General features: G+C 36.4%; 1 protein-coding gene across 1 annotated transcript in view; it reads right to left on the bottom strand.

Moving 5' to 3' along the window:
* LOC133564047 (WD repeat-containing protein 49-like) overlaps nt 1-13,381 on the bottom strand; it is a 115,520-nt gene that overhangs the window by 89,012 nt on the left and 13,127 nt on the right. Inside the window, exons 3-7 of the mRNA XM_061918129.1 lie at nt 10,896-11,204; nt 6,738-6,911; nt 4,178-4,261; nt 3,992-4,084; nt 1,694-1,865 (exon numbers count right to left, since the gene is read on the bottom strand). Coding sequence (XP_061774113.1) covers nt 1,694-1,865; nt 3,992-4,084; nt 4,178-4,261; nt 6,738-6,911; nt 10,896-11,204 — 832 coding nt within the window. The remainder of the gene's footprint in view (nt 1-1,693; nt 1,866-3,991; nt 4,085-4,177; nt 4,262-6,737; nt 6,912-10,895; nt 11,205-13,381) is intronic.

Below are 13,381 nucleotides of genomic sequence, written 5' to 3'. Positions count from 1 at the left end.
GAGAGACAGAATGTGAAAAAAAAATCCAGGAATTCACATTCTACGAATTTTAAATAATTTATTTGTAAATTATGGTGGAAAATAAGTATTTGGTCAACCATTCAAAGGAGGTTTTGACTCAAAATCTCACGATACATGGCCCCATTCATTCTTTCCTTAACACGGATCAGTCGTCCTGTCTCCTTAGCGGAAAAACAGCCCCAAAGCATGATGCTTCCACCCCCATGCTTCACAGTAGGTGTGGTGTTCTTGGGATGCAACTCAGTATTCGTCTTCCTCCAAACACGACGAGTGGAATTTATACCAAAAAGTTCTATTTTGGTTTCATTTGACCACATGACATCCTCCCAATCCTCTGCTGTATCATCCATGTATCCATTTTGGTATAAACTCAACTCGATTATTTGCAAAAAAAATATTACGCATTCTGACGAGGACCAGAGGGCGGTGGGTCGCACATTACACCAGTTTTAAAGTCGCAGCATTGGCTCCTCGTCCACATCAGAGTCGCTGTAAAAGTTATTTTATAAGTTAAAAATGTCTTAATGGCTTTGCGCCTTCTTTTCTATCTGACCTGCTTTCAACCTATCAGCACTTGCGGATCCTGAGGTCTTCTGGCACTAACCTTTTACCGTTACCAAATACCACAAGAAAGACACTATGCCCCCCACCTGTGGAACAGCCTGCCAGAAAGCCTCATGTGTCAGGTTCGTCCCTGACAGTTTGGTTAAGTTTTAGTTTTTTCCTCTGCATTTGTCTTTGTTTCCTCTGTGTGTGTAGTACTTCCTGTCAGCGCTTCTATTTTGTCTGTTTCCTGTGTTTCTCCCTGAGCGCTGTTTCCCCTCAGCTGTGGCTGATTGGCACCTGGCCACACCTGATGTCAATCAGCCCGCTCCTATTTTAACCTGCCTTTCCATCCAGTCTGTTCTGGATTATTGTCATGTATTGTCGCTTCTGTTGTGTCGTGTCATGTCGTGTCTTTGCAGCGTAGCGGTAAGCTATATTTCAGTAGCTGTTTGTAGCTTACTGTTTTTTGTTCCTTGCTTCCAGTTTGTTTTCATACTACAAGTAACAACTTCTGTTTTCTGCTCGTTATCTTCTAGCTCCCATGCTAGCTCTTTTGGTTTGTAATCCGCCTCGTGCGCGCCTTTTGTTAGTACCCTTTTTGTTTGTTCTTGTCTTAGTATTTTAATTAAATCATGTTTCCTTACTCAATGCCTGCCTCGTTCTCTGCATCTTGGGGTTCGTCACAAACTCACTCTGACATCAGGACTGCAAAGAGCGTTAAAATTTAAAAAAGGCTAAATACACCATTTTAGTCAGGCTTTTTACACATGATCTTTTTGTTTATTTAACTGTTTTTTTATCTTAATCATTAAAATTTATATTATTATTCTCTAAATATACTTTTTTTAGGAACACATTAATGTAATATTTATATTTTAATTTTTATTGCTACATATATGTTATCGTATGTTGTATACTATTTTATTTTAATTTTTTTATGGCGTTAATTGTAGTTATTCTCCAGCGTGAATATATATTGGCATTTTACTACTCAAACTGTATAGCATGCCAGCGTTTTAACTAATTTTGCTCATAATTTTAGGTTACTTGACAGTTGATGGCCATTTGACCAAACTTATTTAATGTTCCAGTTCTTTGAAAGAAATAAAAACAATGCATGTCGTACCTTTCCTCACCCAGGCCGGCTCATGTCCGTGATGTTTGATGACGTAACAGCAGCGATGTTTCCCTTTGACCACATCGTCCCATTGAACCACGGCCACAGAATCGGAGTCTGTGCATCGACCTCGTCGCTCAAACAAAGAAATCTGAGCTGAAGTGAAAAATAAAGCGCTGACCTGGGAAAAAAAAATGTATGCTGACCTCATCAAATCAAAACAAACTTTATTTATATAGCACTTTTCATGCACAGGGAAGTGGCAAGCACAAAGTTCTGTAGAAAACAAAACAAAAACAAACAAAAAAATAATTGAAGAAGAGAAGAAAACACACACACAAACACACACAATAACAAAGCAAAAACAAAACATGGCTTGGCACTGATGATTTTAGGTAAAACACCACCTTTGTGGCATCCACACTGGAGAATAACTAAAATTAACGTTGTATATGTACATATATTTCATCGCGTTTTATACAATATACATACTACACAAGTAAATAAATATATATGTATATATATATACACACACACACACACACATATATATATATATACATATATATACATATGTGTGTGTATATATACATATATATGTATATATATACATTATATATATATAAATATATATATATATATATTATACATATATACACATATATATGTATATATATACATACATATATATATACACATATACACGTATACATAAATATACATATATATACACATATATATATATACATACACATATATATACATATATACGTATATATATATACATACATACACATATACATATATATATACATATACATACATATATACACATATACATACATATACATATATACACATATACATACATACATATACATATATATATATATATAGATAGATAGATAGTACTTTATTGATTCCTTCAGGAGAGTTCCTTTAGGAAAATTTAAATTAAAATTCCAGCAGCAGTGTACAGAGTTAAGATCAATTTAAATAAAAGTAAAAAGTAAATAATGGGGGTTTAAATGGAAACGAAATAGAGAAATATTACAATAAGAATAAAAACTAAAAAGCAACAATGGGAATAACAATATAACAGTAAAATAAGAATATAACAAGACAAAGTAGGCAGTAGTGACCATGTTATGAAAACGTATTGCACTGTTATTGTTTTGCATCCCCTGTCATCCTAATACCCCCCGTCCCCCGTCCAAGAGAGGAGTTGTACAGTCTAATGGCGTGTGGGACAAAGGAGTTCTTGAGTCTATTAGTCCTGCACTTGGGATGAAGCAGTCTAGCAGCATATATATATATATATATATATATATATATATATATATATATATATATATATATATATATATACATATATATATATATATACATATATATATATATATATATATCACATTACATGGACAAATATAAGACCTTCTGGAGGAAAGTAATGTGGTCAGATGAAAAAAAATTGAGCTGTTTGGCCACAATACCCAGCAATATGTTTGGAGGAGAGAAGGCGAGACTTTTAATCCCAGGAACACCATAACTACCGTCAAGAATGGTGGTGGTAGTATTATGCTCTGGACCTGTTTTGCTGCCAATGGAACTGATGCTTTACAAAAAAGTAAATGGGACAATGAAAAAGGAGGATTACCTCCTAATTCTTCAGGACAACCTAAAATCACCAGCCCTGAGGTTGGGTATTGGGCGCAGTTGGGTGTTCCAACAGCAAGATGACCCCAAACACACGTCAAAAGTGGTAAAGGAATGGCTAAATCGAGCTAGAATGAAGGTTTTAGAATGGCTTTCCCAAAGTCCTGACTTAAACGTGTGGACAATGCTGAAGAAACAAGTCCATGTCAGAAAACCAACAAATTTAGCTGAACTGCACCAATTTTGTCAAGAGGAGTGGTCGAAAATTCAACCAGAAGCTTGCGGATGGCTACCAAAAGCGGCTTATTGCCAAGGGACATATAACCAAATATTAACATTGCTGTATGTATACTTTTGACCCAGCAGATTTGGTCACATTTTCAGTAGATCCATGATTAATTTATAAAAGAACCAAACTTCATGAATGTTTTTTGTGACCAATAAGTATGTGCTCTAATCACTCTATCACAAAAAATAGGAGTTGTAGAAATGATTGGAAACTCAAGACAGCCATGACATTATGACATTACAGTACATACATACATACATACATACATAGATGTATTCAGTCATATATATATATATTATATTCTTATTTTATATGAATATATATTATATTTATATATTATATAAATAATGTGCGTGTGTTACCTGTCCACCGATGTCACCTATAGTGAGGACAGCATGATCTGGGTTGGAAGTATTAGTCCAGTAGTCCAGACACCATGGAGTAAATTTCATCCCCTGGTGACAATTATACAAATAAAAACATTGGAATATGGACTATTTTTAAATCCTTTTTTCCAAACCAAAGAATAGAGGTGGGTTCTTTGGTACCTGGAGTTTGTACGTGCAGCTGAAGTCCATTTTAGACAGTATGTCATAAAAACACACTTCCTTGCTTGTGAACGACACAGCAATCTGTGTGCAAGCATAAAAAAAAAGGAATATTAGAATAGAAAACTTGTAGAAAAGTACTTTTATAAGTGGCCAAAAATATATTGCTAAGAGCAGGGGTGTCAAACTCGTTTTCACTGAGGGCCACATCGCACTTATCATTGCCCTCAAAGGGCCGCAATTAACAATTAGTAATACATTATTATACATACATACATGCATACATACATATATACACATACATACATATGTATACATACATACATACATATATATACATACATATGTATATATATATATATATATACATACATATATACATACATATATGTATATATACATACATATACATATACATATATGTATATATACATACATATATACATACATACATATACATATATATACATACATATATACATACATACATATACATATATATACATACATATATACATACATACATATGTATATATATATATACATACATACATATACATATATATATATATATATACATACATATATACATACATACATACGTATATATATATATATATATATATATATATATATATATATATATATATATATATATATTATATATATCATACATTGACAATATTTTTTATACACAAGCTGCAAATAAAATATAAAAGTTTAACTTTGAAAACTGGCAGCTCAGTCACCAGAGTTTTACAGTAAAAGCCGTGGATTTTTTTTTACAGCGTATAAAAAGATTGAATAAATGGAATGGAATGGAAATAAAATACCTCTGTTTTTAGCGGTAAAATTCAAGCCACAGAGCAAGCAAATAGTTTGTTTGTTTTTACCGTAAAATTGTGTATTATTGTTGTTTTTTTGCTTGCTTTTTAATGTTTTAGTGTCTTACTGTGTATGGGGGGAAAAAACGGTAACAAAGTTGATTTTAGGGTAAAAAAAAAAAAAAACTCAAAACGGCGGAATTAAACCGTAAAATTGATTGTTAATTTTACAGTGTACAATTTGATTGATAATTTGTGTTGAAATCATAACTCGAGCAGATATTTAAGTACTGCATTTCTCTTTATTTTAACAAAACAAAAAAATTGGGAATACATGATAATTTAATGTTTTGATTTTGATAATATTGAATTTAAAACAAATATGCAGTTCCATGCGGTACATGATTTGTAATATCAAAAAGGAAAAAACAAATATATTTTGTAAGAAAAGATTAAGCATTTTATTAACGCATAATGTTTCCAGGCCACATAAAATAATGGGGCGGACTAGTTTGGCCCCCGGGCCTTGAGTTTGACACCTACAGCTAAGAGGAACTGAGGGGGTTAATCGTTTTGCAATGCAGTCTGCCGAAAATGATGGAAAGCACCACTCTACATAGCAACTGACGCTGCGGTCAAAGTAGGAATTTTTACACAATCTTTAGGAAAAAAAACAACTAAAATCTAGTGCAACTATCCGTCCATGCACCTAGTTGGTTTTACTCGATAAGACTACATTTAAAACCACTAAAGGCTTAGTGGCCACATGTGTGGACAGCACTTTTTAGCTCTTATTTCCAAAATTGTGTACACTACTGAATTGGGGTCTTGTGGCCGCTTATGTGGACACTTATACTGCCATCTGGTGGTGTCAGAAGAGCATAACGTACAATGGAATTTGGAGGGAAAAAAAGTGTAAAAATAAGAATTAGCATGTCACTAAACATGAAGTACACGTTTGTTACTGTTAGAATAATTGTTTCTAAATTATCACAAAAAAACTTTGTACTACATTGTGTTCTGGACAAGAGGACAAAAGGCTGAAACCTTCCAAGAAGAATGCTCGTAAAACTCCACTCGGACGGATGGCAGGATCTGCCCAACTTCCAGAAGAACTCTTTTTGAAGTATTTTTACGAACTCTTTTTGATCTATTTTATGGGACTCTCTTTGAACCATGTTATGGAACTCTTTTTTTAATCTATTTTATGGGACTCTCTTTGAACAATTTTATGGAACTCTCTTTGAACTGTTCGGGAACCGAAGGCAATGCTGTTCACGACCCACTTCCCCGAGGAAGCAGTTGTGGGAAGGGGGGAGGGAAAGTCAAATAAAGAAGGAGGAGTACGATCTTGGGGCAGAGCTTGGTGAAGGACTGTACAAAGAGTGTACAGTGGCCATGTCTCTCCTCAGATCTGAGTCCAAATTTAATTCTGTCTCTGTTTGATTCCTTGCCCTTAGTCTTGTTTAATAGATGTCATCAGTGTTTGAACCTGACAGTTACTTATGGACTAAGAACATCAAAAGAATGTAAACAAACAGTTTGAGCCTTAAGAGGTTAAACTTGAATATCTAGAAATTAGCAGGACTTTTAAGATAGTATACAAGTATTTTATTCTGAACAAACTTATTACTAAAAAACCTTTTGGTTCCTGGATCAATAGGTTCTTGGATCAATAGGTTCCTGTTCCTTCCGTGCAGGAACCATAGCAGAAGAGGTAGTGGTTAGGTAATCACCTTGTGTAAATTGTGCAGAAGCACCACATCTGTCACCCACAGGTCCTGGGGCCGGACCGTACTGTTTTGCAGTCGCTGGGTAGTCCGTAGCGACATGTCAGCGCTGTCACGAAGACCCACGGCTCCTCCTCGACTCACCGTTACGTACTGACCCCAACTCTCGAGGTACAGCACCTGAAGACAACAGAAGACGAGAGTCAGGATTCTTCACTGCCGTTTTGCACCTTTTATTCCAGCAAATGTTAATCCATGTTTTATGCGATGTGTTGGCGGACCCCCAGGCGTCATCTGGGGGGGACACAACTTACGTTTTGACATTCTCGAAGCCGAAAGACTAAAGTGGTGCGCCATCACTTTATTCACAGCTGTCGGCACTTTTGGCGGACAGTTCATTTGCATACTAATTGATAGATGGTAAACTTTCCGGAGTGTTATCTGGAATAGGGACAGCCATTAACAATGTTCTAAGGTCAGCAGAGTTATGGATTTTCCAGCTTGTCAATGTCAAAGTTTTGTTGTTTTTTCCCCACAGAACAGCTGCAAAGAATCATTTCTGTAAAGCAGGGCTGTCCAAACTATATTCTAGTGAGGGGCCGCACACTGAAAAGTCCAAGTATTTTGATATTTTTCAAAACCAAAACAATATATACAGTCCGGATGGTTCTTTTCCTCTTTGGTCCGGAGGACACGACGTCCACAGTTTCCAAAAAATATTTGAAATGTGGACTCGTCAGACCACAGAACACTTTTCCACTATGTATCAGTCCATCTTAGATGAGGTCCGGCCCAACACCCCCCTGGGTGTTGTTGATACATGGCTTTGGTTTGGCATAGTAGAGTTTTAACTTGCGCTTACAGATGTAGCCACGAACTGTAGTTACTGACAGTAGTTTTCTGAAGTATTCCTGAGCCCATGTGGTGATATCATTTACACACCGATGTCGCTTTTTGATGCAGTACCGCCAAGGTCACGGGCATTACGGCTACCGTGCAGTGATATTGTCCAGATTCCCTGAACCATTTGATGATATTGCGGACCGCTGATGGTGAAATCCCTAAATCCCTTGCAATAGCTGGTTGAGAAATGTTGTTCTTAAACGGCTGAACAATTTGGTCAGGCATTTGTTTACAAAGTGGTGACCCTCGCCCCATCCTTGTTTGTGAATGACTGAGCATTTTTTGAGAAGCTGCTTTTATACCCGATCATGGCACCCACTTGTTCCCAATTAGCCTGTTCACCTGTGGGATGAGCATTCCTCAACTTTCTCAGTCTTTTTTGCCACTTGTGCCCAAAAAAATTTTAAACATGTTGCAGGCATTAAATTCCAAACTCGCTAATATTTGTAAAAAATAACAAAGCTTACCAGTTCGAACATTAAGTATCTTGTCTTTGCAGTCTTTTCAATAGAATAGAGGTAGAAAAGAATTCGCAAATCATTGTTTTCTGTTTTTATTTACCATTTACAAAACGTGCCAACTTTACTGGTTTTGGGGTTTGTATATATATACTGTATATATATATATATATATATATATATATATGTTGATATAAAGTTAAACATAAAAAAAAAATTATAAAATAAAACTCTGTTTTTTGGAGGAAGAAAAAAACAAACCCACAAAATCAATATTTTTCTGCGAAAAAAGAAATCTAAGTATATTTGACAATAACTAATAACACCATTGATTCATTGTTAATAATTCAGCAATGACAATTTTTTTTTAATATCCCAATTTGGAGACCTAAAAGGACACCACTTGTAAAAGCGTAAACTGTAAGTTTTTTTTATTTTTTTTTATTTTTATTTGTTTATTTATTTATTTGTTTATTTTTTTTAAATGTATTTATATAAACTTTAGATCTATTGATATAAACTTTAGATCTATTTGTATATCATAATCTTTAAAAGCTACCGCCCGGATGCAGCTGAGATATGCTCCAGCGACCCCCCAGCGACGCCAAAAGGGACAAGCAGTAGAAAGTGGATGGATGTTTATTTAATATGTTAATATGAAGTTAAAAAATCATTTTTAATGTTTTGTGCCCTTTTTGTAAAATTAAACCTGTTTTTTAATGACAAAAACACAAAATATCCAATATTTGGGGCGGCATAGCTCGGTTGGTAGAGTGGCCGTGCCGGCAACTTGAGGGTTCCAGGTTCAATTCCCGCTTCCGCCATCCTAGTCACTGCCGTTGTGTCCTTGGGCAAGACACTTTACCCACCTGCTCCCAGTGCCACCCACACGGGTTTAAATGCAACTCAGATATTGGGTTTCACTATGTAAAGTGCTTTGAGCCACTAGAGAAAAGCGCTATATAAATATAATTCACTTCACTTCACTATTTCCCCCCCCCAAAATACTCAAAGTGAATTGTTTTTTTCTTATTTTTGTGTTACTTTTGAGTCTCTAGAATCTAGAGACTTTCAGTTTCCACTTAGATCAACTTCAGATCAATTTGTCGATTATATGCTTTTACAAACTTTTATATTATTTTTCGTTGTTTGTTTTTTGCCCTTTTTGTCAATGAAAACTTTGTTTATTATAATGCTAACACACGAAATAGTGGAATATTTGATGTGAAGTAACTGGAACCTTCAATAGGTCAATACATCATAACAAAATTGATTTTGATTCATTATTAGTTTTAAATCCCTTCACTGGCTTCCTGCTCCATTCAGGATTGAATTCAAAATCTCCCTAATAACTCACCAGTGCCTCCATGGAAATGCCACCCTCTACCTCAGGGGGTCGGGAGCATTTTTGGCTGAGAGAGCCAAGAAGCCAAATATTTTAAAAGGTATTTCCGTAAGAGCCATATAATATTTTTTTTACACTGAACACAACTAATCATGTACATTTTTAAGTAAAACTAACATTTATAGAGTATAATAAGTCTGTTTTTCTCTGTAATAACATTGTTATTCTGAAGCTAACTGTGGAGGGGGTGTGGCCTGCAGGCCTGCAGCGAAGCAGGGTGTGCCAGGACCGGCTTCGAAATCAGCGACAGGTGCGTAGTCGGCCCACCTGGGCCTTGTCATCTAATCACCTGTTGCTATGTTATAAGCAGCAGCCATGAGGAGAGACGGGTTTGGTGCTGGAGCCAGAGTGCGAGCAAGAACGAAAGACAAAAAGACAATTGCTGGAAACCAACTGAGGGACTTATTGAAAAATAAAACAATATTGTAACCCTGAAACAGGCTTTCATGTCGGTGCTTGGTGGTCGGAAGAAACCCCAGGAGGGCAAGCCCCACACTAATCAATAATAGATAAATAACTTTTTACCATTAACGCAACTTCTTGAACAGGTGCGCTACAAAACGGATGGATGGATTAAAATGCACGAGAATGTTTTATATTTTGAACGTTATTTTTAACACTGTGATTACAAGCGGAATTATTCATTACTTAGCGTGTTAAGCAGTGTCAGCTCGGATTTATCTGAGAGCCAGATGCGGTCATCAAAAGAGCCACATCTGGCTCTAGAGCCATAGGTTCCCCACCCCTGCTCTACCTCAAGGAACTGCTCACCCCCAAATCCTGCACACGACACCTCCGCTCCTCCAACCTTCACGGACAAAGCTTCGAACAATGGGAGACCGGGCTTTCTGCTCCGCTGCTCCCAGTGTGTGGAACTTTCTCCCTGACCACCTGAGGGCACCTCAGACTGTGGATGCTTTTAAAAAACGCTTAAAAACCCATCTTTTAAAAAAAAAAAAAAAGCCTTTTTATAGACATGATTGCATGTTCTAGCTATTGGGATGTTTTTTTACTATTATTATTATTACTATCTTTTTTACACTGTGGCACTTTGAGGTTGTTTGCTCAACATAAAGTGTTTTTTTTTTTACAAATAAAATCTATGATTAAAGCAATGACAGTTTTAAAAAAAAAAAATGCCTGCCGGGCTGATTTGTGGTATTTGTATCAACACTGCAATTTTTTTCTCGTTATATTACACCTGTTTGCTCTTTTATTCCACTGTTTAATGTTTTTTTTTTCATTATTTTTTTTAATAAGATTTTTAGAATGTGCCGGGGGCCTTGAAAACATTAGATGCAGGCCCCAAAAGGCCCCCAGGCTGCACTTTGGACACCCGTGCTGTAAATGAACACTAACATTGATTTCCATCCCTCCAGGAGGTCAGTCATCTTTTACCTTCTGCACGGGGTCTCGGTGGGGGCAGGCCAGAGAACGAGGAGGCTTCCAGCGAGGTACGTTTCTCCTCGTGCTGTGCTTGAGTTTTTCAGACAGCTGGTGCTGAAGAAAAGAGCACAGTCCTCCCCAGTCCACGCGGCCTTCTTCCTTAGCAGCCTCGCTGTCGAGGAGCAGCCCACGTTGCGCCCGGCTGACAACCACACTGTCAAACAGGAAGCCGTACTCCTCTTCAGAGCCGCAGGAGAGCAACGTGGAGGCCAGGTGGATGAATTCGCTTCTGGACAAGGAGCCGGGCACCCCCGAGGAGTCCTGGGTCAATATGAGAAGCATTAAAAGAATATTTAAGAGTCTTATCGAAGACTTGTTTCACTCTCAGTTTAATTCTTTATTGATAGCATGTTCTGCATGACAATACAGTAACAGCATTCTTTCGATTGTATTTTGTATTCAATATACAAAATACGTGTATTCATATATTTATTGAAATCTTATTTATCCAGGGAAAGACAATAAAGTACTGATTTTCATTTGCAATGCCCACTTAGCAAATGGGCAACATTTACATGTTAGAGATGTTGAAGTGCAATGATATAATCTCTCGGCGGCTTTTATATATCGACAAAAATGATTGCTATGAATTGCGCTGAGCAGTTCACAAATGCTCTTAACGTGCATGGGTAAATTTTACATGTTTTGAATGTAAAATATATGGACGACATGACAATGACAGGGCAGAGAAAAAGGAGGTCTTTGGTGGTTTTGATTTTTGTAATGTATATATATATATATATATATATATATATATATATATATATATATATATATATATATATATATATATATATATATATATATATATATATATATATATATATATATATATATATATATATATATATGTCTTGATTGGATTATCCAGAGAATAGTGCTCAATACCGTGGTAGAGCGCAATATGTAGGTGTGGGAAAAATCACAAGACTACTTCATCTCTACAGAGCTGTTTCATGAGTGGTTGCCTCAATCATCAGGAGATTTTAATGGAAGCATTCACATACAATGGTTTGTATAGGGCACAGAGTGGGTGGGTACAAGCAGGTGTAGGGTGTGGTGATTGGCTCATGTGTTACCTAGCAGGTGTTTCCGTCTGTGGCGGCATGTTGAAATGATTTCACTGCGCTTGTTGAGGGATGATAGATCTGGATGATATATAATAAACAGTTTCTCTTTTAAGCATAGGTTGCATCTTTTATTACCACTGTTGTAAGGTGTGCTGGATGCAATAATTTGCCATGTTATTGAATATTTAACATTATTGTCTTTGAGGTTCCAAATGTGCTTGCTTAGTTCTGTAGAATTCCGCAAAGCCTGGTTTCTAAAGGAGGCGTTGTGATTATTCCATCTTGTTTTGAACGTTCCTTCGGTTAATCCTACGTACGTGTCGGATGTGTTAATGTCCTTGCGTGTTACCTTTGCTTGGTAAACGACTGATGTTTGTAAGCACCCTCCGTTGAGAGGGCAATCAGGTTTCTTGCGACAGTTACATTCCTTATTGGTTTCAGAGTGTTTAGTCTGGGGGTAGGCAGTCCTTTCGCAATTGCTTTGTTGTGGTTTGAAATGATTTGTTGCATGTTATTCATACAGCTGTAGCTCAATTTAATGTAGTTCTTGTTGAATATTTTTCTTAGGGTGTTGCCTTTGGGGAAGTGTTTGTCGATCAGGGTGAGGAACTTGTGGCCGATGTTGGTTGAGACGTTTTTGCTGAATGGCGGATTGTACCAGATGATGTTGTTTCGTTTTCTGCTCTTTTTTGGTTGGTTTCCTGGAGTGGGTTCATAGGTGAGGGTGAAGTTGTATCCGCTTTCCTCGGTGAGGGTGAAGTTGTTTATTATATATCATCCAGATCTATCATCCCTCAACAAGCGCAGTGAAATCATTTCAACATGCCGCCACAGACGGAAACACCTCCTAGGTAACTTATGAGCCAATCACCACACCCTACGCCTCCCTGTACCCACCCACTTTGTGCCCTATATAAACCATTGTATGTGAATGCTTCCATTAAAATCTCCTGATGATTGAGGGAACCCCGCATGAAACAGTTCTGTAGAGACGAAGTAGTCTTGTGATTTTTCCCACACCTACATATATATATATATATATATATATATATGTGCGTATATATATGTATATATATATATATGTGTATGCATATATTCATATATATCTCTACATATATATACACATGCATACATATACATATATACATACATACATATATTATATATATATATACATAAATATATACATATATACACATGCATTTATACATATGTAACGGGTATAAAAAATATTTTGATTATTTGAGTGAAATTCCTGCTAAAATATGTATATTGTTTTGTAATGCAATGAGGTCCAATTGCACCATCTGCTGGTACCTGAAAATCTGTAAATATGACCGGAAACCGGAAGCTATTAGCAGACTTCCT

Source organism: Nerophis ophidion, linkage group LG13 (assembly GCF_033978795.1).
Source record: "Nerophis ophidion isolate RoL-2023_Sa linkage group LG13, RoL_Noph_v1.0, whole genome shotgun sequence".
NCBI classification, from domain to species: domain Eukaryota; kingdom Metazoa; phylum Chordata; class Actinopteri; order Syngnathiformes; family Syngnathidae; genus Nerophis; species Nerophis ophidion.
This window is presented reverse-complemented; position numbering and strand designations above follow the sequence as displayed.